The sequence below is a fragment of the Myxocyprinus asiaticus genome, chromosome 20 (genome assembly GCF_019703515.2).
Source record: "Myxocyprinus asiaticus isolate MX2 ecotype Aquarium Trade chromosome 20, UBuf_Myxa_2, whole genome shotgun sequence".
Lineage (NCBI taxonomy): Eukaryota > Metazoa > Chordata > Actinopteri > Cypriniformes > Catostomidae > Myxocyprinus > Myxocyprinus asiaticus.
Genome location: NC_059363.1, coordinates 19,358,519 through 19,380,546, shown reverse-complemented (window position 1 = coordinate 19,380,546; position 22,028 = coordinate 19,358,519). Strand labels below are relative to the sequence as shown.

General features: G+C 42.1%; 1 protein-coding gene across 2 annotated transcripts in view; it reads right to left on the bottom strand.

Moving 5' to 3' along the window:
- The window catches only part of LOC127410649 (glutamate receptor ionotropic, delta-1-like), a 465,032-nt gene that overhangs the window by 173,239 nt on the left and 269,765 nt on the right, over nt 1–22,028 (bottom strand). For both annotated transcript variants that reach the window (XM_051645766.1, XM_051645767.1), the window contains exon 3: nt 12,565–12,849. In XM_051645766.1, the coding sequence (XP_051501726.1) occupies nt 12,565–12,849 (285 nt within the window). The remainder of the gene's footprint in view (nt 1–12,564; nt 12,850–22,028) is intronic.

Sequence of the window (22,028 nt, the reverse complement as noted above, 5' to 3'; positions counted from 1 at the left end):
TCTACACAGAACGGGAGACTGTTGCTCATTTAACTGCCTCTGACTTGAACTGCCCAGAGACAAACTCTGACTTTAAAACAAGACAAATGTCTCTTTCTTTGTCTCTCCTTCTCTTTCTCTGTCTCTCTTCCTCTCTATCTCACTACAAATGTAGTCTTGTCCCGAGAAGCCTCTTGTTCAAAAGCAGAAAATTATAACACAAGTGCCATAATTACCCCAATGTTCTGACATGAGACTTCAGCATTAACCATTGCAACTCAATATGATAATTCTGTTATAATTTGCTCACCCTCATGTTGTTCCAAACCCATTTGACATCCTTTCATCTGGGAAACACAAAAGGCAATGTTAGGAAGAATGACAGTCTCAGTCACCATTCAATCTCATTGAATAAAAGTGATGCAATGAAAGTGAATGGGGACTGAGACTAATATGCTGTCTAATATCTTTGTGTTTCACAGAAGTCAAATGGGAACAACATGAGGGTGAGTAAATTATGACAGAACTTTCACTTTGGTGTTTACAAGTCTACATTTGGTCAGTCCAATCAACTCAGATCTTTTGCTTTAAACGGAAAATTCTATCATCTACCCACCCTAATGTCGCTAGAAACTTTTGACATTTTGTCTTGAAACACAAAAAAGTTATTATAAAAATGTCTATACAATGAAAATGCACTAATAACTGGCTGTCAAGTTCAGTTGAAATTTATCTTGATTTCTTAAAAAAAATATAATTATAGATCAGAACTTTAACCCCGGGTCCCCTTGCTCGTAATTGAAAATTACCTCACTACATGTTTGACGTATACAATTCATTACTAAGTAGATCAAATGTACTTTTATTTTTCTCAGGTCATGTTATATCTCAGCTAGGGCACTAAGTGAGACAGGACTGCCCCTGTAGCCCCTCAAAAAAAATAAATAAAAAAAAAACATTTTGTACCTAATAAATTGTATACATGTATGATGACAACCTGCCTTCTTGAAAACGTGACAACATGACCCAACCTGACTCATGAAAAATACCTTTGTTCTAAGAACACATTTAAACCTTGGTAAATATATCCCTTCATTATATAGTGGACCCTTGCCTTAATATATGCTAGTGGGGTTTGATTTTGTTTGCTTTTTGATTTTATCCAGGAGCCATAACAAAAATATGATGATGGTGAAAATTTAACCAGTCACTGTCAGGATCCTGTCGCTTTATCAATCATGTTTATTGCTGTGACAGGATCCTGACACCCATGTTCTGTGCCTGTGTTTTCATATTTGGAGTATGGTGTCTGGGTCCTGACCCTTCAGTCTAGTTCGGTCAGGATCCGGACACTCGTGCTCCATTTCTCATCTTTGTCAGCGCATGGCTTCGGTTCGGTTCTCTTGCCATGCGCTCTTCTGTCAGTCTTGTGTGTTGTATGTTAGCACATGGCTTTGTGTTTGTCTTGCCATGTGCTTCCCCGACTCCTCCTCCTCGTTCCCTTTTCACTCTCCCTCGTTTATAAGTTTCACCTTCTCCTCGTGCCTTCCTGCCTATATATTGTGCCCTCTTCCCTCATGTCTCTGCCAGATTGTGAATTTGTGAATCCCAGCATGTTATGAATCAGTTTATCTGATAATAGTACAGATGCAGTGGTACATGACTTTACGACCTGGAGAATTCCAAAGCAATCACATGAGTTTTTGTGCTATTTAGTATTCTAAAACATCAAGCCACAGGAGGAGATTTTAATTCCTTGTGGCAGTAATATCTTGCGATTTAGGAATAAAAAAAAGAAGACAGGCATGGCCAGTGGCTGCGTTAAATGAAACTCTCCATCTTTTACAGAGTTTTTAAACATTGATGGATAATTATTCCAAATGCAGTCCGACATTTGACAGTTTCATATTTAAAGGGGAGGCAACCTCTAGGTATGGCAAAGCATTTGTTTGAAAAGAAGAGAACAGGATGAACTTTGTCAAATTATTTTCAGTGATGTGGTCGTGAATAATATGGGAATAGCACAGTTTTAACATGCCCATTATCTCCAAATGTTTAAAAGCTTCATGAACACTCAGTTTTCATAAATTGTGCGAGCTGTAACACCTTCTCCTGATTGGTCAACTTCAGGTCGATCGCCAAATCAGCTTGTTCAACCGCACTCACCTCAGGAATTCAAAAGACGACAGTGCCCAAATTTTTTCGACATGTTTAAAAATGATGGGGAGGTCGTAAGCTGCTCGCAAGTCACTCGGCTCTGCTCGTAATTCCTCTCACATGATGCGAGCCGAGACCAAACAAGCACCAGCGATTAATGGTAGGTAGCTCGCATGACAGGCAAAAATCGCACTGTTTACGCCTGGCCTTAGCCTTTGTGACAACTATCCCTGGTGTTTCCTACTACATCAATTTGTTTTTTAATAAAACTCATTTAAGTTATTGTCAGAAAGAACAGACTATAGATTACTTGCTCACAAGCAAAAGAGCAAATATGGTGCCTTAGGTTAAAGATTATTAAAGTATTTCATACAGTTATACATCAGTGAATAAACCAAGAGGACACATTACTCAGCGGTGTACTATAAAGGGACCCGCATAACCCCGAGACTGCTCAGATAAAACCCAAACATCAATTAAATTAGGACCTTAGTCACAAAATAACCATTCACAGGCCTGTGGGTTGGCTTACTGTTGTTTATAAACTGCATAACACAAAAAAGTCCTCAACATTAAGATGTTTTATAGACTCACTTAAAGAGGTTGGCCTTACACACACACACACACACACACACACACACACACACACACAAACATGGGGATAAAGCAGCTCAGTGGAGAATGAGTTGCCAAGAAACTGACACTCCCACACCAAAGTTAGTAATGATCTAAAATGGCGCAGAAGTTGACTGATGATAGCAACTAAGCATTATTTTTAAAAGAGTTACTGGTGAAACTATGAAGGCCTAGTTAGGAATTTAGCAGCAAAAATACCAATAAATAAGCTAAACAGCAACAAAATGTGTGTCCTTCATGTCTCTGTTCACACTTGTGAAGAGCTTAACTAGGCCTTTCACATTTGAACAGCAATCCTTTCTGGCTGTTTATTTGTATGGCTAAAAATAACAGCATGACATTGACTATAATGAGATGTTTCTGTGATGTTTCTGTGATGCTATTCAAACAGACATAATTAGGTGTCTAGATTTGTCAAATTAGCTGCAAGAAAGAACATTGGCTTTAATCAAGATAATTAAAGAGTACAACCATGCTACAATAAACTACACAATATGTATACATATGGAAAATATATACAACCCCAATTCCGAAAAAGTTGGGACAGTATGAAAAATGCTAATAAAAACAAAAATGAGTGATTTGGAAATTATATTCACCCTTTGCTATATTGAAAGCACTACAACTAAACATTATATGATGTTTTACCCTGTGAATTTCATTTTCTTTTCTTTTTTTAAATGCACAGTAATTTCAAATCAGATTATTACAATACGCTCCAAAAAACAGTTGAGTGTTTTCCACTGTGAAACATCACTATTTGTTCTAATAACACTTATTAAGCATTTGGGCCCTGAAGACAAGTTTGTTAAGTTTAGAAAGTGGAATTTTCCCCCACTCATCCATTATGTAGGTCTTTAGCTGCACAATTGTATGGAGTCTTCATTGCCATATAGTGTGCTTCATAATGTGCCACACATTCTCAATTGGAGATGGTCAGGACTGCAGGCAGGCCAATCTAGCACCCACACTCTCTACTTAAACAGCCATGCACTTGTAATCTGGGCAGTATGTGGTTTGAAGTTGTCCTGCTGGAAAATGCAGGGACATCCTTGGAAAAGATGGTGCTGTATGGCAGTATATGTTGTTTCAAATGTTTTACATCGTGTTCTTACAGATGTGCGAGTTACCCATGCCATGGGCACTGACATACCCCTGGCCCATACAGACATTGGCTTTTGGACCTGACGCTATTAACAGCTTGGATGGCCCTTTTCCTCTTTGGCCCGGATAACATGATGGCTTTGTTTTTCAAAAACTTTTTGAAATGTGGATTCTTCAGACCAAAAAACACGGTTCCACTCTTCTACTTTCCATTTAAGAAGAGACCGAGCCCAGAGAAGTCGGCAGAGCTTCTGGACATTGTTGATGATGTAGGGCTTCTGCTTTGCATAGTAAAGTCTTAACTTGCATCTGTGGATGCAGTGGCGAGTGGTGTTGACTAACAAAGGTTTACTAAAGTTATCCCAAGCCCATGTTCATGATATCCATTACAGATGAATTTCTAAGACAGTGACATCTGAGAGATCAGAGATCACGTGCATTCAGAAATGGTTTTCGTCTAGCCCTTTACACACCGAGATTTGACCTGATTCCTTGAATCTTTTAACTATATTGCACACTGTAAAGGGTGAATTGCCCAAAATCCTTCCAAATTGTCTTTGGGGAACATTGTTCTCAAAGTGCTGGATTATTTGCTGAAGCATCTCTTGGCAAATTGACAAGTCTTGAGTGATCCTTGCTCTTGAAGGACTAGGCTGTTTTTGGAGGCTCCTTATACAGTATACAGTACTATGACACGATTGCCTCACCTGTTTAACATCTCCTGTTTGACATCACCTTGTTATTTCAACTAGTCAAATTGTTAATAGTCTGAAATTGCCCCGGTCTCAACTTTTTTGGAGCATGTTGCAATCAACTGATTTGAAATTACTGTACATAAAAAAATAAAAAATAAAAAAATAAAAAAAATGAAATTCACAAGGTAAAACATCATATAATGTGTAGTTGTAGTGCTTTCAAAATAGCAAAGGCTGAATATAATTCACAGATCACTCCTTTTTGTTTTTATTCGCATTGTTCATACTGTCCCAACTTTTTTGGAATTGGGGTTGTACATAAATAGCAACTAAACTGAAGAAAAAAAAGAAAAAAAAACTCTTTAAAATGGTTTCACTTTTTCTACTCTTTAAGAATTCTTTATGAACTTACAGGCACAAAAGACGGACTATGTTAATATACCATACTGAAATTAAAGAGTCAGTTTATATAGCATTTAGCAAGCAAGGGCATTTCAGCTGCAGGGGACTGCCATATATGTCCCTCTTATTTAAAAAAAAAAAAAAAAAGGCAATTCTTTCCCCCACACTTCTTTTAGCACTGTGTATTGAATCCAATCTAAAAATGGGATTTTCTGTCAGAAAATTTTCTGGTATTGGTTACTTTGATTTTATAGGATATAATCCAGCCAATCAGAGGTGAGTGTTATGATCCTCTGATTGGCTGGATTGGGGGGGGGGTTGCACTTGCTTGTTTTCATTATTGAATTCTATGCCCTTGCATAGAGCTAATCAGTTAATTACATTTAATTTATAATTAGTTAAATACCATCAAATTTTTTAATGCAGTTGACATTATAATATGAACTTTTTATGGTTTCATTCACTTCTGTGTGATTTCTGCTGCCCTATACAACGTTTTAAAGGATTATATCACTTTAACCAAGACTAAACTTTAAAATGCTAAAATGAATAAAAAGTCTGTAATCGTTTAATCATTTATTAAGCATTTAATTATATTTTTGTTTGCCATGGGACACAAAACTAGTTTTCAGAATATGCCAAAAAACTAAATAAACCACAAAAAGCACCATAAAACAATAATAAAATTAATCCATACATTTGTTAGCTATAATCCAAATCTTCAGACTGCTTTCTTTCACGCCCGCTGTAACCGTCAACATGTGTTGGTTTCATTTTCAAAATTAAAAAATTGCCGCAACAAGCATTACGACCAGCGGTTTTACGGCAGTGATATTGAATGCTCATTGGCTCTCAAGTGATTTGTGACCATTTGTGAAATGCCGTATTCTTCTATGTATATGTTTGAATGAGAAATGACCGCGCCATCATGGAGTGCATCCGGAGAAGATTTAGAGTGATTAATAATTTAAATTCTATTCTTCACCTCACACAAAGCTATTGTATGCCATCAGGGAGCACACTGGATGCAGCACATTGCCTTTGGACTACTTTTGAACTGAATTTTGCAATTGTTCTGAATAAACTATGGTGATAAAATAAGTCTCTACAGTATAATGACTGTTTGTACAGTAACATTAGTTCAGTTTGTTGATTTCTCATAATTTCTTTATTTATGCAGTCTAATTACTATGAGCTAAATACCTTTACTGTAGCTATTTTTGTATCAGTAAGTCTATGCTGTGTTCTTTAACTAGAGTTTACGAGTTAGCCAAGCTTTATGAGTTTTGTGTCTCAGAACCAACTGGCTGGTGTTTTTACGGACATTTTCAATCTTTCCCTCTCTTTGTCTGTAGTCCCCACATGCTTCAAAACATCCACCATTGTGCCTGTTCCAAAGCAATCCAAAATCACTTGCTTAAATGACTGGCGTCCTGTTGCGCTGACCCCCATCATCAGCAAATGCTTTGAGAGACTAATCGGAGATTACATCTGCTCTGTGCTGCCTCTCTCACTTGAGCCATTGCAGTTTGCTTACTGCAACAACCGCTCCACTGATGATGCCATTGCATCTACAATACACACTGCTCTCTCCCACCTGGAAAAAAAGAACACTTATGTGAGAATGCTGTTTGTAGACTACAGCTCAGCATTCAACACCATAGTGCCCTCCAAGCTAGATGAGAAACTCCGGGCTCTGGGCTTAAACAGCTCGCTGTGCAGCTGGATCCTGGACTTCCTGTCAAGCAGACACCAGGTGGTTAGAATGGGCAGCAACATCTCCTCATCACTGACCCTCAACACTGCAGCCCTGCAGGGCTATGTTCTCAGCCCACTCCTGTATTCCCTGTACACACATGACTGTGTGGCAACACATAGCTCCAATGCCATCATTAAGTTTGCTGATGACATGACGGTGGTAGGTCTGATCACTGACAATGATGAAACAGCCTACAGAGAGGAGGTGCACACTCTGACACACTGGTGTCAGGAGCACAACCTCTCCCTCAACGTCAGTGAGACAAAGGAGCTTGTTGTGGACTTCAGAAGAAAAGACAGAGAACACAGTCCCATCACCATCAATGGAGCACCAGTGGAGAGAGTCAGCAGCTTCAAGTTCCTGGGTGTCCACATCACTGAGGAACTCACATGGTCCATCCACACTGAAGCCGTTGTGAAGAAGGCTCATCAGCACCTCTTCTTCCTGAGATGGCTGAGGAAGTTTGGAATGAACCGCCACATCCTCACACGGTTCTACACCTGCACTGTAGAGAGCATCCTGACTGGCTGCATCTCCGTCTGGTACGGCAATAGCACAACCCACAACCGCAAAGCACTGCAAAGCGTGGTGCGAACTGCCAGACACATCATCGGAGGTGAGCTTCCCTCCCTCCAGGACATATATACCAGGCGGTGTGTGAAAAAAGCTCGGAGGATCATCAGAGACTCCAGCCACCCGAGCCATGGGCTGTTCTCACTGCTACCATCAGGCAGGTGGTATTGCAGCATCAGGACCCGCACCAGCCGACTTCATGATAGCTTCTTCCCCCAAGCAATCAGACTTTTGAACTCTTGATCTCCCACGATCAAAATACATCAGCACTGCACTTTATAACTCTTACTCTAATATCTCACAACGGACTGTCATAAATTATATATTATTATATTCGATTCTCTCTTAACATCTTACTATCAACCGACAGCCTGAATGTCAATACAGTACAATACAACCTACTGTACATTCTATATATACTATATATACTTTTTTATTGTATTGTGTGTATTGTATACTGTACAGTGTATGTTATTATTTGTATATTGTGTTATGTGTAATTATGTGTATATTAGATTATAAATTGTGTTGTGTTAATCTGATGTTTATTGTAAATTGGTATATGTCTCATCACTTCCACGACTGCTATGTTGCTCGGAACTGCACCCAAGAATTTCACACACTATTGCACTTGTGTATATGGTTGTGTGACAATAAAAGTGATTTGATTTGATTTGATTTTGATTAAATGTATCTGCCTGTTACATGTTTTATATGCTTAATAAATGGTTATGGTTAGATTTAGGAGTAGGTGTGGGATTAACGGCTGTAAAATATTTATAAATTAATATATTGTAACAAAAATTATTGCTACTGTACATTAATCTACTCGTTACATGTTTTTATATTGTTGAAATGTGGTTATATTTAGAGGTTGTGGTAGGGTTAAGGGATCTAAAATATCTATGAAACTAAAAATGTACAAATATATTTATAATCGATTAGTGTATTCAAATATAATGGATTTGTCAATATTTTATGTTTCTAAAGCTGTAAATACATACAACTGTTTACATTTTAGATGCTTTCAAATGTCCAAATTGTACATTTTAGTGTCTATCCAAACGCACAAACATGTACTGTACGTTTTAATGTTACAAATATTAACGTACAAATAGCTACGTATATTAATGAGATCAGGCTAATAAAACCCAGATGACTAATATTTCCTTCTTCATAACAAAACATGTAAATCAAGATTATGTTAGTGACAAAGTCTCTACAGTATAATGACTGTTTGTACAGTAATATTAGTTCAGTTTGTTGATTTCTCATCATTTCTTTTTTTATGCAGTCTAATTACTATAAGCTAAATACCTTTACTGTAGCTATTTTTGTATCAGCAAGTCTATGCTGTGTTCTTTAACTAGAGTTTACGAGTTAGCCAAGCTTTATGAGTTTTGTGTCTCAGATTAAAGTTTTTTTTTTTATTATTATTATTTTTTTATTTTATTTAGATGCTTTCTTACCAAAAGTAACTAATTGGAAACTCATTATTATAGTAACAGGCTTAGAGAAACTTGGTTTTAAGTGTGTTGTTCAAGGACACAATGAGGAATTTGTTAATGGATCATACAGTGTGTCCCTTGGATTAGCTGACAGACAGTTGTGAATACATTTTACTTCACAGGCCTGTGTTCAATGGTGTGTGGATATTCTGGAAAACAAGGCAAAAAAAAACAAAACAAAACAAAACAAAAAAACAATAAAAAATAAAAATCTCTAGGAACAGATCAGTTTTCTCTTACAGAGTCTGATATGCTTAACAGAACAGAGATCACAGCTGCAGCCAGCAGTTTCTAATCTGAATTGCCTGCATCCCTGCACCATCACGATTGATGTGACAGGAGCAGAACTGAGACTATCTCCTCTAAAAGATCTTGTCTGTGATAAGATCATTTACACATTCCTCTTTCACTGCATTTCTGCCGGCCTAATACCAACTTTGAACATATCTATTTTTAATCTAGGATTTGCTGTACAAATGGCAAATTTCGTGAGGTTAAAAATCCCAGGAACTTCTTATCATCCTCAGCATTTTGGCTCTGTCTATTCCATATAAGACACATCCAATGTAATTGTCCTCCTGTAGGAGGGTGGAGAGCTCTACACCGTGATCAATCATGTTTAAGGTCTTGATTGGGGCTTTTCTTGTGACCTCTGTGATTATGGTTTTAGGGAATGATGTTAATCCATGTCTACTCCAGGGCTGCTGTGGTATGACTCATCTCAGCCCATTTTCTGAACCTGTCAGCAGCCGGTCAGCCATCAGTGCAGTTATAGCATCAGCATATGAGCATAAAAGCCATTTAAAGCATGGTTTAGTTCTAGCATTCTAAAATAGATCTAAGCCTTGTGAACCGCAAGGGAGTTCTGCATTGACAAAGGGGATCCAAATGCCAAATAATACACCTTTTATTCAGACATTTGAATCCATGATGGCTTGCCTGTTAGCACAGAAAACTGCCATAAGGGAGCCCAAAGTGAAGAAAAACATTTGAGCAAATTACACTTGCTCTGGATGATTGGGGATTTTAAGAATATAAAATGGGAAGTTCTTGAAAAAAGAGGCCTGCACGCTGGGTTTCAAGGGTTTAAATAAACACATTTGAAATTACTATTAGAAATGTTTTATTTCATAGACAGTTTAAGTATTAATTGATGTCAGCAAGCCAAGTACAAATAATTTTTATGTGGAAGCTTTATGCTTGACCTTCACAAGCAAGACCTCAAAAAGTAGTCTTGTTTTTAGGAAACAATACACCGTACACAACATACACTTCAGCCTGCACAACCAAATCATGGTTAAAGCTTCAGGACTAAAGGCCTGATTAGTAGTGGTTTTTGTTTTTGGACACTAGTGGTTAGGTTTAGATGTTGGTTTAAGGCAGGTGTTTTCAAAGTCTTATACAGTAAGCCAGAGGCAGAGCTATATGGCTTTTAATAGATTTGCGAGTGCACAGAACACGTTTTGAGCATGCTCACACACTCTTTGAGCGAGAGCAGGTAGATTTCGTAAAGCAGTGTATAGTTGAGAGCGTGCGTCCATTTTTGTACGAGAACGAAGGAAATCCATGTGCGAGCCAAGAGATTTGCGCTTGTGCAGCCGGTACATGGATGTGCTCTAGCATGATATGCATGTGTTCATGACATTTAACAGTATTATAACACCATAGATCTTTGGTCTATTAAGCTGGACTATGGTCCATTGAGCCAATAATTTTCATTTATCTTCACAATACATTTTTATTGTATGTATTTATATATATATATATATATATATATATATATATATATATATATATATATATATATATATATATATATATATTATTATTATTATTATTTTTTTTTTATTTTATTTTTTTTTACTTTACCTGGTGAATTTATCATCAATCGCCGCGCCTCCCCTGGCATGCTCTGACACCCCTCTGGCACGTCTAAGGACGTCTGTTTTGTCTACCACTCATTTGCTTTTTTGAACACTATTGGTTAGGTTTAGGTTTAAGTTTCAGGTTAGGGAGGTACGTTTTACTCATTAAAACCTCAATCTCACCTTAAAAACCTGTCTGATTACGACATCATTTCACTCGCTTTTGGTGCCCCCCATTGGACATTTCACTTGGAAACTGCTGCGAAATGTGTACTAAGGCACGTCATTTTGTTTTGCAAAAATTTTTCACGGTCACGTTATGTTCATGAGATCATCCTACATTAACAAGACAAAAGATCGATTAAAATATGAGTCAAACTCATTTACGATCGCCACACCCACATCTTGTTGCCAACAATCACTGTCACTTGTGTCGCCGGAAGTCGCTGTGCTTTCATTGAAAATTAATGAGAACGTATCTCTTTGTTGCTGTGTGTTGCTGGCAGTGTGAATGTGGTCTGCAACATGGCCTGGGCCAGACGGGTCCAACAAGGTTCGGATCAGGTTCAGGTCAGTTTTTTAAATATGACTTCAAATTTGGGTTTGGGTTTGTAATTAATGAAAATAAAAAATAGGCTTACCTACAGTAACTTGTTTATCGCACATGTTCTCACTCACAGACACATGGAAACAGACGAGTTAGAGGCTGTTCGCACCGAACTGGTTTTTGCATGCTGTTTTTCAATTGTTTTCCTATGAAAATATGCGCTGGATGGATGTCTTTGACCATTGCACCACTTGCTGTCTTTTCAGCATCTCACGCAAGACTGATGCATTTTTTAGACACTGAGTCAAGTTAAAAAGAACTTGAACTATTAAAAATGATGTCGTGTTACCAATGTTGCCTATGATGCTTACATAAAATACAGCCTATTGCAACAAATTTACTTGCTTGGTAAATAAATTATATAGAGAGTGAGCGATTCAGGTTCGGGCTTTAAATATGACGGTACAGGTTGTTTCAGGCTTAAAAAGTCTCAGGCAAAGGTCAGTTTTAGGCTTCAATTTAGGACCCGTGCAGACCACTAAGCCCAGTTACATTCCAAGAGAGGTCAGGTTTAGAGTTGTGGTAATAACTCATAAAAAACTCATAAAAGCTGGACTGAAATATAGACAATTCTTGATTTTGACACCCAAACTGGATTCCCATAGAGTTCAACAACACAGGTTCAATGAAAAAGTTAGGAGGTTACCCAAGTCCATGTTTTATATATCATGAAAGTTTCATGATTTTCAAAACTGTACAGTGCTAGTTATCAACTGACAGAGAATGCCTTTCAGTCTGCCAGAGTCCACCTGCTCGCATCAAATTTTAACTTCAGAGCCTGAGAGCTGATGAATGTCTTTGTAGGAGTGGGAAGTTTTTTTGGAGTATTGCTCAAGCCTGCATCATATTTTGGTTTGAAAAGGCCTAGATGAAATGGTGTGAATACTCATGAGCCATAAAGACAACACACTCCTTTTCAGTTATAGCACAATAATAATTTGGACACTTCCACCATTTTATATTTATGTTAAACTTTATTTAAAGGTGAAATGTGTGGTTTCTGCACCACTAGTGGCACCAATAGGAATTTCAAAAATAAAGACATGTTTCCCGAACACTGCCATCATCTGCCTTTGGTTAGAAAACAGATAGTTCTGTCCCAAACTGGTTGAGCCAAAGTTGCAGTGTTGGAGTAGTCAGGATGCTCTAACAAACAGAGCAATGTTTTGAAACCACCAAAGAATTGCAGTGTTCACAATTTTCAGGGAAATCTACCTACTGTATAATTGACTTACTTACTGTTGATTCTACACATTAAGCTGGGCCTCATGTCACTCACCGTATTCACTGTCATAGAAGACGATAAACTTGTGCCAGTGCAGCTCAGAGACGAGTGTGATCATGACCTCATTGAGACGCACCGGAGGGCGCGCGGCCAGTGTGTAGCGCTCTCCGTCAGGGCTGGAATTGAGCTGGCACTCGGCACGGGGTGTGCCATCTCCGTTCCTCTGAATGAACAGGTGAGGAATGTGCATGGCATCTGTGAGAGACTGCAGAGCATTGGCTGCAGCACAGCCTGTAGATGACACCAAAGCCAAGATCCCCTGATTCATGAGCTCACAGGCTAGAGAATGAAAAAGAAGAGAAAGAAAAGAGACAGTGAGGTTAGAGAATTGGCAGGTGAAGAGGCCATAGAGAATAAAAATGTAAGATACTTAACAGTTAAGTATGTTGACCATTGTGGAACGTATGGTCTATTTCCATCAACCAGTGGCAATTAATGCAGCAAATGTCAGGCTAATACCAAAGGGAACAGGTGGGATAATGTGTGGATTTCAGAGGGCAAATGTAATTCTCTTCAGTGTATTGCCATATGCTGCTAATCTATTGCCACTGTTAAACATCAGTGTTACAATTTCTCAAGGAAATCTTGTTAAAGTGGAAATAAATAATTTATATTTCATAACATTTAATAGATGTCTCCATCTGAGCTCTGCAGGTTAGAAAACATTCCTGTATATTATGTGTATAGTTACCCTTGAATTTTAAGGGCATTGTGGCATAGAAAATGGCATTAATTTTCCCAGCTTTCTATTCTGGAGCATTGCTTCCCCTATAGCAGGGGTCGGCAACCTATGGCATTCGTGCCATCATTGGCACGCGGTGGGGTAATCACTGGCACGCCAGCAACAGCAAGAGAGGAGTAGACTATTTTATTTAGATGAAATTCCGCACCTGCATTCCAATCTACATCGTGATGTAATCCTTCCTCATGATCACACAGCATGTTTTCATGAGCTGAATGGGAGACTAAACAAAAAGTTAAAATGTGATGAGACTGCATTATACCCAACAGACTCGTGCAGCGCGTGCAAGCCATTCGCGCATCACAAGCCGGCAGCGCTTCAGGTTCTGTTAATCATGCGAGTAAACACGCCCGCTTTGCTTCAGTCATGCTGCGCAGAAGACAGCCTACATTCCGTGTTTCAGTTGTTTCTTTCTGCTTTCAGAACAACACGTGATGTAATAAGGAAAACACCACTATTAATCCTTAAGATTTCCAACAAAGCTTCAGGTACACCCTCCTTAAATCATGGTCACACTCAAAATTACATTAAAAGATTAAAAGAGAAAACATAAAAATCTAATATAATCAAGTCTAATCAAAATATAAATTAAACCTGGAAATAAAGTTTTAGGATTTTGTAGGTGTGATTCACCGAAAATGGCTAAATAGTTGATCAGCTTGTAATGCGCGAATGGCTTGCACGCACAGCGTGAGTCTCCTCGCACTTTAATTGTGTTTAGTTTCCCATTCAGCTGATGAAACACGCTGCGTGATCATCAGGAAGGATTACATCAAGATGTAGATTGTAATGTAGGTGTGAAAAACTTCATACAAGTAAAATAGCCTGCTCCACTCTCACTGTTGCTTGCGTGCTAGTAATTACCCCTCTGTGTGATTTTGAAAATGTAGTATGACATAATATAAGAAATATTTAAGATTGCACAAAATTTCGTGATCAGTAATCAAATAAGCAAATCTGTGACATTAACTGTAACTCATTTAGTACAAAAGGACAGGTTCCCTATCTGTAACTCACTCGACATTGTGTCGATGTAGTGACACTAGGGGTCACTCTTGGGAGCCCAAAACACATCTGCTTTTTTGAAAAAAGGCCAATGAGAATTGGCAAGTGGAATTAGTATGCCACTCCCCCGGACATACGGGTTTAAAAGGAGCTGGTATGCAACCACTCATTCAGATTTTCTCTTCGGAGCCGAGCGGTTCTATTCATTGAAGCTGAATTCATCCACGAAGTTCATTCACCACATCTGCTGGATTCTACGGCGCATTTCAGCAGCTTCTCCCCCTCTGCACCCGTGGAGTGCAAAGAACGCCCCTTGGTGCTTCGGCAGAACAACAAAAAGAGTATATTCTAAAAGAGTATATTTTCTTTCTAAAAGAGCGACACACACGGAACGTCTTTTTAAAAATGCCTTTCCGTTTGTGTGTTATTCCTGGTTGCGGTCGTTATCTCTCCGCTTCTGACAGCCACGATCGCTGTCTTACGTGTCTAGGCGCTGCCCACATGGAGACATCGTTCGTGGATGGGTCTTGTCCTCATTGTGAGAACATGACCATGGCAACGTTGCGGTCACGGCTTGCATTCGTAAGAAAGCAAGCCACCCCAGTGGCTCCCCGCACCGGTCCTTCTACCTACGGGTATGAGGCCGTGCCGGTTAGCACTGGGGGCGATTTGGGGACATCAATGGGACCACCTCCGCCGGGTATCCCCCCAAGGACCTCCCATTCCCCAGCACGCTCGCTTGCCCCGGTCGGGCGCTCAGACAAGATCGCCGGCTCGTCTCAGGGCGTGTTCCACCTCTTGTTCGGAGCCCGGGAAGAAGACGAGTTATCAAGCGCAGCATCGGAGAGCGGGCTCATCCAGTCGGATGCAGAGACTTCGACTGAGAATCCTCCTTTGGGAATGGTCGCCCAGTCCCAGGCCGACGCGGAAATGACAGACATGCTTTCCCGGGCGGCCGTGAGCGTCAGGCTAGAGTGGAACCCTCCACTCTCCCCTGAACCCTCATGGCTCGACGATTGGTTCCTGGGCTCGGGGCACCGCCCACGGCCATGCCCCACCCCGTTCCTTTCTTCCCGGAAGTGCATGAGGAGCTGACAAGATCATGGGAGGCACCTTTTACTGCCCGGTCCTGGTCTTTCAGCTCCCCTGCTCTCACTACCCTCGATGGTGGAGCGGCCAGGGGGTATTCAGTGATCCCCCAGGTGGATAAGGCGCTCGCGGTGTACTTGTGTCCTTAGAGCGCCGCCACCTGGCATGGGTGCCCGAAGCTCCCGTCCAGGGCCTGAAGGTTTACATCGTCCCTCACGACTGTGACCTGCGGTGCCCCTGGACAAGCCGCCTCCGTCCTGCATGCCATGGCTCTCCTGCAAGTACGCCAAGCCAAGGCGCTAAAAGAACTGCACGAGGGTAGTTCTGACCCGGGATTGATGCAGGAACTGCGCTTGGTGACCGACCTCGCTCTCTGGGTGAGGAAGGTTATGGCATGGTCTCTCGGGCAGGTGATGTCCACCCTGGTGGTCCAGGAGCACCACCTTTGGCTAAACTTGGTTGAGATGCGAGAGGCTGACAAGGCACGGTTCCTTGACACCCCCATCTCCCAGGTTGGCCTGTTCGGTGACACCGTCGAGGACTTTGCCCAGCAGTTCTTGGCGGTGAAGCAGCAGACAGAGGCCATACAACACATCCTGCCCCGGCGCAGCTCAAGACCCCGCACCCCATCTGCTCATCGCCAAGGGCATCCTCCTGCAGCCCCCGTGGCCCGGCTCCAGTGTGGAGCCCAACGCATGAAGCAGACGCAACCCGTCTCACGGCCGGCCGTTAAGAACCCGAGGAAGGCTTCGAAGCGCCTCTGAGACGAGCGACCCAGGGGCGAGGAGACCCGCTTCTCTAGAGCTGGTGAGCAGACCACTCCATCCCCTGGTGGAGGGCCGGGAGGAGAATCTTTTGTTTCGTTTTCATTTAATTTCGCCGCATGTCCAAGAGGCTGTGGTACCCAAAAATTCAACAAAAGAGTGGTTTTCTTGTTCCCTGGGTCACATGTCCAGTGTGCATGGCCGTCGTCATGACCACCATCCACCGTCCCATCTTTGCAGGTATGGTGCTCCAGCGGCAGACCCCCCGCTCCTGTGCGCCCAGCTGTGGCAAAAACACGCCCACACGGGATTGGTTCCAGTGTATACGGGGACGAGACTCCTCCTCCCCCCTACTCGGCCAATCTTATGGTGGGCAGCAGGAGCCAGATAAGTGCTTTGATGTCCCTGGACTCAGCACAGCCACGGGGCTCGAATCCCCTCGACAAGGCACCTCGAGCTCTGCCGCGAGGCCCCACCCGCCGGTACGTCTGACGTGATCATTCCCTTGGTCCCCCTCACCCGGAGTTTGGGCACATGGCTCACGCTTTCCAACCCGTCGCGATGGCTGACCCAGACCGTCCGACTCGGCTACGTGATTCAGTTTGCCAGGCGCCCGCCCAGGTTCAGCGGCGTCTGCTTCACCTCGGTGAAGGACGACAACGCCGCTACCTTGCATGCGGAGATCACTACCCTTCTGCGCAAGGGCACGATAGAGCCTGTCCCTCCAGCTGAGATGAAGAAGGGGTTCTACAGCCGTTACTTCATCCTACCGAAGAAAGGCGGTGGGTTGCGACCAATCCTGGACCTGTGAGTACTGAACTGGGCTTTTCATAGACTCCCGTTCAAGATGCTGACGCAAAAACACATTCTAGCGAGCATCTGGCATCAAGATTTGTTCGCAGCGGTAGACCTGAAGGACGCATACTTCCACGTCTTGGTCTTACCTCGACACAGACCCTTCCTGCAGTTTGCCTTCGAAGGCCAGGCATACCAGTACAAGGTCCTCCCCTTCAGCCTGTCCTTGTCCTCTCGCATCTTCACGAAGGTTGCAGAGGCAGCCCTTGCCCCTCTAAGGGAAGTGGGCGTCTGCATCCTCAACTATCTCGAAGACTGGCTAATCCTAGCTCACTCTTGAGAGTTGCTGTGCGCACACATGTACCTCGTGCTCTGGCACCTCAGCCGACTGGGGCTTAGGTCAACTGGGAAAAGAGAAAGCTCTCCCTGGTTCAGAGCATCTCTTTTCTCAGGTTTGGAGTTGGACTCAGGCTCAATGACAGCGCGCCTCATGAACGAGCACGTGCAGTCGGTGCTGAACTGTCTCAAGGCATTCAGATGGAGGACAGTGGTTCCACTGAAACTTTTTCAGAGGCTTCTGGGGCATATGGCATCCTAAGCGGCAGCCACAATGCTCAGGTTGATGCATATGAGACTGCTTCAGCACTGGCTTCAGACTCGAGTCCCAAGATGGGCATGGCACCACAGGACACATCGCATGGCCATCACGCCAATCTGTCGCCGCCTCTTCAGTCCTTGGACCGACCTTGCATTTCTACGGGCAGGGCTTCCCCTAGAGCAGGTCTCCAGGTGCGTCATGGTTACAACAGACACCTCCAAGATGGGCTGGGGCACCGTATGCAACGGGCACACAGCCACCGGCTCCTGGACTGGCCCGCAGCTGCATTGGCACATCAGCTGCCTAGAGTTGTTGGCAGTACCGCTCGCCCTGCAGAGGTTCCGGCCGTTGATCCAGGGTAAGCACCTGTTGGTCCGGATGGACAGCACAGCGATGGTAGCATACATCAACTGTCAAGGTGGTCTATGCTCCCGTTGCATGTCACAACTCACCCGCCATCTCCTCCTCTGGAGTCAGCAGTGCCTCAAGTCGCTACGAGCCAGTCACATCCCGGGTGACCTCAAAACCACAGCGGACGCGTTGTCACGTCAGGTTACCCTCAGGGGAGAGTGGAGACTCCACCCTCAGGTGGTCCAGCTGATTTGGAGTCAATTCGGTCGAGCACAGGTAGACCTGTTTGCTTCCCGGGAATCCTCCCACTGCCCACTTTGGTACGCCCTGACCAAGGCACCTCTCGGTATAGATGTGGCCCCCGGACTATGCAAATACGCATTTCCCCCAGTGAGCCTACTCGCACAGACCCTGTGCAAGGTCAAGGAGGATGAGGAGCAGATCATCCTAGTAGCACCCTACTGGCCCACCCAGACATGGTTCTCGGATCTCACGCTCCTCATGACAGCCCCCCCCCGGCGAATTCCCCTGAGGAAAGACCTTCTTTCTCAGGGACGGGGCACCATCTGGCACCCGTGACCAGACTTCTGGAATCTCCACGTCTAGCCCTTGGACGGGACGCGGAAGACCTAAGTGGCCTACCACCTGTGGTGGTAGACACGATCACTCAGGTTAGGGCGCCCTCTACGAGGCGCCTGTATGCCTTGAAGTGGCGTCTGTTTGCTAAGTGGAGTCCTTCCCGACGCGAAGACCCCCAGAGATGCGCAGTCGGATCAGTGCTTTCCTTCCTGCAGGAGAGGCTGGAGGAGCGGCTTTCCCCTTACACCCTGAAGGTGTATATAGCCGCTATTTCAGCTCATCACGATGCAGTAGATGGTAAGTACTTGGGGAAGCATGACTTGATCATCAGGTTCCTGAGAGGCGCCAGGAGGTTGAATCCCTCCAGACCATGCCTCGTCCCCTCGTGGGACCACTCTGTAGTCCTTCGGGGTCTACAGGGAGCTCCCTTTGAGCCCTTGCAGTCAGCTGAGCTTAAGGCACTCTCTTTGAAGACTACCCTCCTGACTGCGCTCACTTCCATCAAAAGGGTAGGGGACCTGCAGGCATTCTCTGTTAGTGAATCATGCCTGGAGTTTGGTCCGGGTTACTCTCACGTGATCCTGAGACCACGACTGGGCTATTTGCCCAAGGTTCCCATGACCCCTTTTAGGGATCAGATGGTGAACCTGCAAGCGCTGCCCCAGGAGGAGTCAGACCCAGCCTTGGCATTGCTGTGTCCGGTGCGAGTTTTACGCATCTATTTGGATTGCACGCAGAGCCTTAGAAGCTCCGAGCAGCTCTTTGTCTGCTTTTGTGGACAGCGGAAAGGAAGCGGGGGATGATAAGTTTCATTGGCCTTTTTTCAAAAAAGCAGAGGTGTTTAGGGCTCCCAAGAGTGACCCCTAGTGTCACTACATCGACACAACATCTCGTTCCCTCCATCAGGGAACAGAGGTTACGAAAGTAACCAGGACATTTTCTTTCATTAAAGCATTTAAGATGCTCTGTGAAAATTCACATGCAGGATCATGATTATATCATAATCATTGGGTTTTCACTCAAACTGTTATGCTGATCATATCATTTGTAATAAAAATAAATAAATAAATGATTAAATTAGAAAAATGCTAAATAGAAACATTTTCACACGTGGACTCAAACTTCAGAAAATCACATACATGCACATACATATACAGCTCTGGAAAAAATTAAGAGACCAATCCAAATGCTTCTTAAATCAGTATCTCTACACAGGGGCCGACTGTCCATAGGGAGAACCATAGGTGTTGGGGCAGATGTCGGCACAGCCATTAACTAGGAAAATAAAAAATGGCACTCCATGTCAAAAAGGTTGCCGACCCCTGCCCTATAGTATGTGATTGCTGCACAATGTCATTACATTACAACACACATTAAAATAACATTACAACACAAAGTATGCACCATGGGACTGAGAGAAAAGACTAAGATTTATCAAAGTACATCTGATTTAATTTAGACACATTTATTTCCAATTCTTTTCTCATCTTTACACAAATCAAAACTAGTTAAGTCACTTTGCTGTATTTATTTGAATTGTAATAAATATTTTAGAACAGATCCAAAAATGAAGGCAGCAATTAATTTTGTTGGTGACAGCAGAAAAAGTTTTACTTAGTCAAACTGCGGGAGCTGGAAAATTAATTATTAATAAAACCAAAACAGCACTCAAAATTCACTGAGCCCACTGTATGGAGAGTGAAAAATAAAACCCATTAGTTTGTGTAACTTTTGTACAATAGCTCAGTGTCCATGTGTCCCCAGAGCACCCATGTGCTTGTTTAATTTCAGCAAAGCCTGGATACAGATTGGATGAGCTTAAAGGTTTTAAAGAACAGTCCATTAAAGACCCAGGTAGATCGATGGACTATAAATCACACTGAAAATTACGGTATAAACAAAAAGATTTTTTCCTTGGTAAACATTTGAACAAACACAATTTAATTCGACTACGTTAATCAACCCTGATCTGGAACAAAATTTCCTAAACATCTAGGCTTATAGCTGCTAATAGCCTTGACATTACATTCTTAATGCAATAATCCAAAATCCTGTTTTTCAATAATACATTTTCCAAAACTTTTCTAAGTATATGAGTTTATGTGGGTAATTTCATATTCTTTAGAATCTGCTGTTAAATACTTCAGACTATAGTGATTTCCACCTGTTTAGATCATGTTAATTGTATTAATTGCCCTTTATTTAAAGTCCCCAATATGACATATTCGTGTACTGAAAATCTGACAAAACATAATGAAAAAACAAAACAAAAATATAACATAAACTCCAATATAACATGAAAAAGAATCCAGAGTAATACTTAGAGATTGTAATGTGATTCAAATCTCACAGATAAATGTGCCTGTGAGTGGAGCTGACAAGCTTTTTGACAAGCTCCCATCTGTCAATAACCATGCAAAGGAAATGGTTTACAATGAAAAAAAAAAAAAATTGGTTACAAACTGGTCATTACAAGGGTATTATGCTATAAATGTGGTTTATGAGGACATTTCTAATGTCCCCATAATTCAAATCACTTAAAAAACATACTAGCCAATTTTTTATTTTTTTTTTTAATGTAAAAATGCAGAAAGCTTTTTGTGAGGGTTAGGTTTAGGTGTAGGGTTAGGGTTAGGGGATAGAATCTATAGTTCGTACAGTATAAAAATCATTGTGTCTATGGGGAGTCCTGCTAAGGATAGCCGCACCAACATGTGTGTGTGTGTGCGTGTGTGTTTAACAGAGCTATGGAGGAATATACTGTAGGTGTGAAAAGCATGATAGATAAATGTATCTGCTGATTCATATCACAGAACTACACTGCATTTGATAAATATAGAGACAGAAAAAGAGTGATAAGGGTAGAAAGAAAGAGGAAAAAAACTGCACAAGTTTGTCTAGAGGAATAGAATACTTCAACCTTCTGCAGTATGTAATGTTGTCCAGAAAGAGTTGAAAGACAACGCAGAAACACAACTCCATCAATCAAACTGACAACATTCCCCAACTTCTCTCAGTTTAGAGCAAGATAAACATCCTCAACCTGCAGAGTACAGCAAAACACAGCATGGGAAAACTATATGTCAAGTGAGAATGGCCATTAAACCATCTGATGTGGAAATTCACACCAGCAGTTGCTGCTTGCTGGTCCATGAATGCTACATCTATTCTTACACTTCATGGTGATGACAACTGCAAAACTTAAAAGAAGGAGATAGTTTGGTTTGTGCTGCACACTGTTTCCTATCATCATTCAACAGATGTTTCCCAGTCAATCAGAGCAGTAAGATGAAGCAACATGGACATTCTATCACTGCAGTGTGACTAGAATTAGATTAGAATTTAGTGTAATAATAAAGCTACCTCTTTTCCTCTCTGTCTCACTGGCATTTAGGACATGCAGGGGCTGCCCGGATCAATGTGGTGGCCCACTGACAGCATTTTAATGGATATTATTTTTGGCATATCTAGACCAGTTTACACTGCTATATCTAACTGTATATAATAAATACAGTAGTGGCATTAATGTATTTAC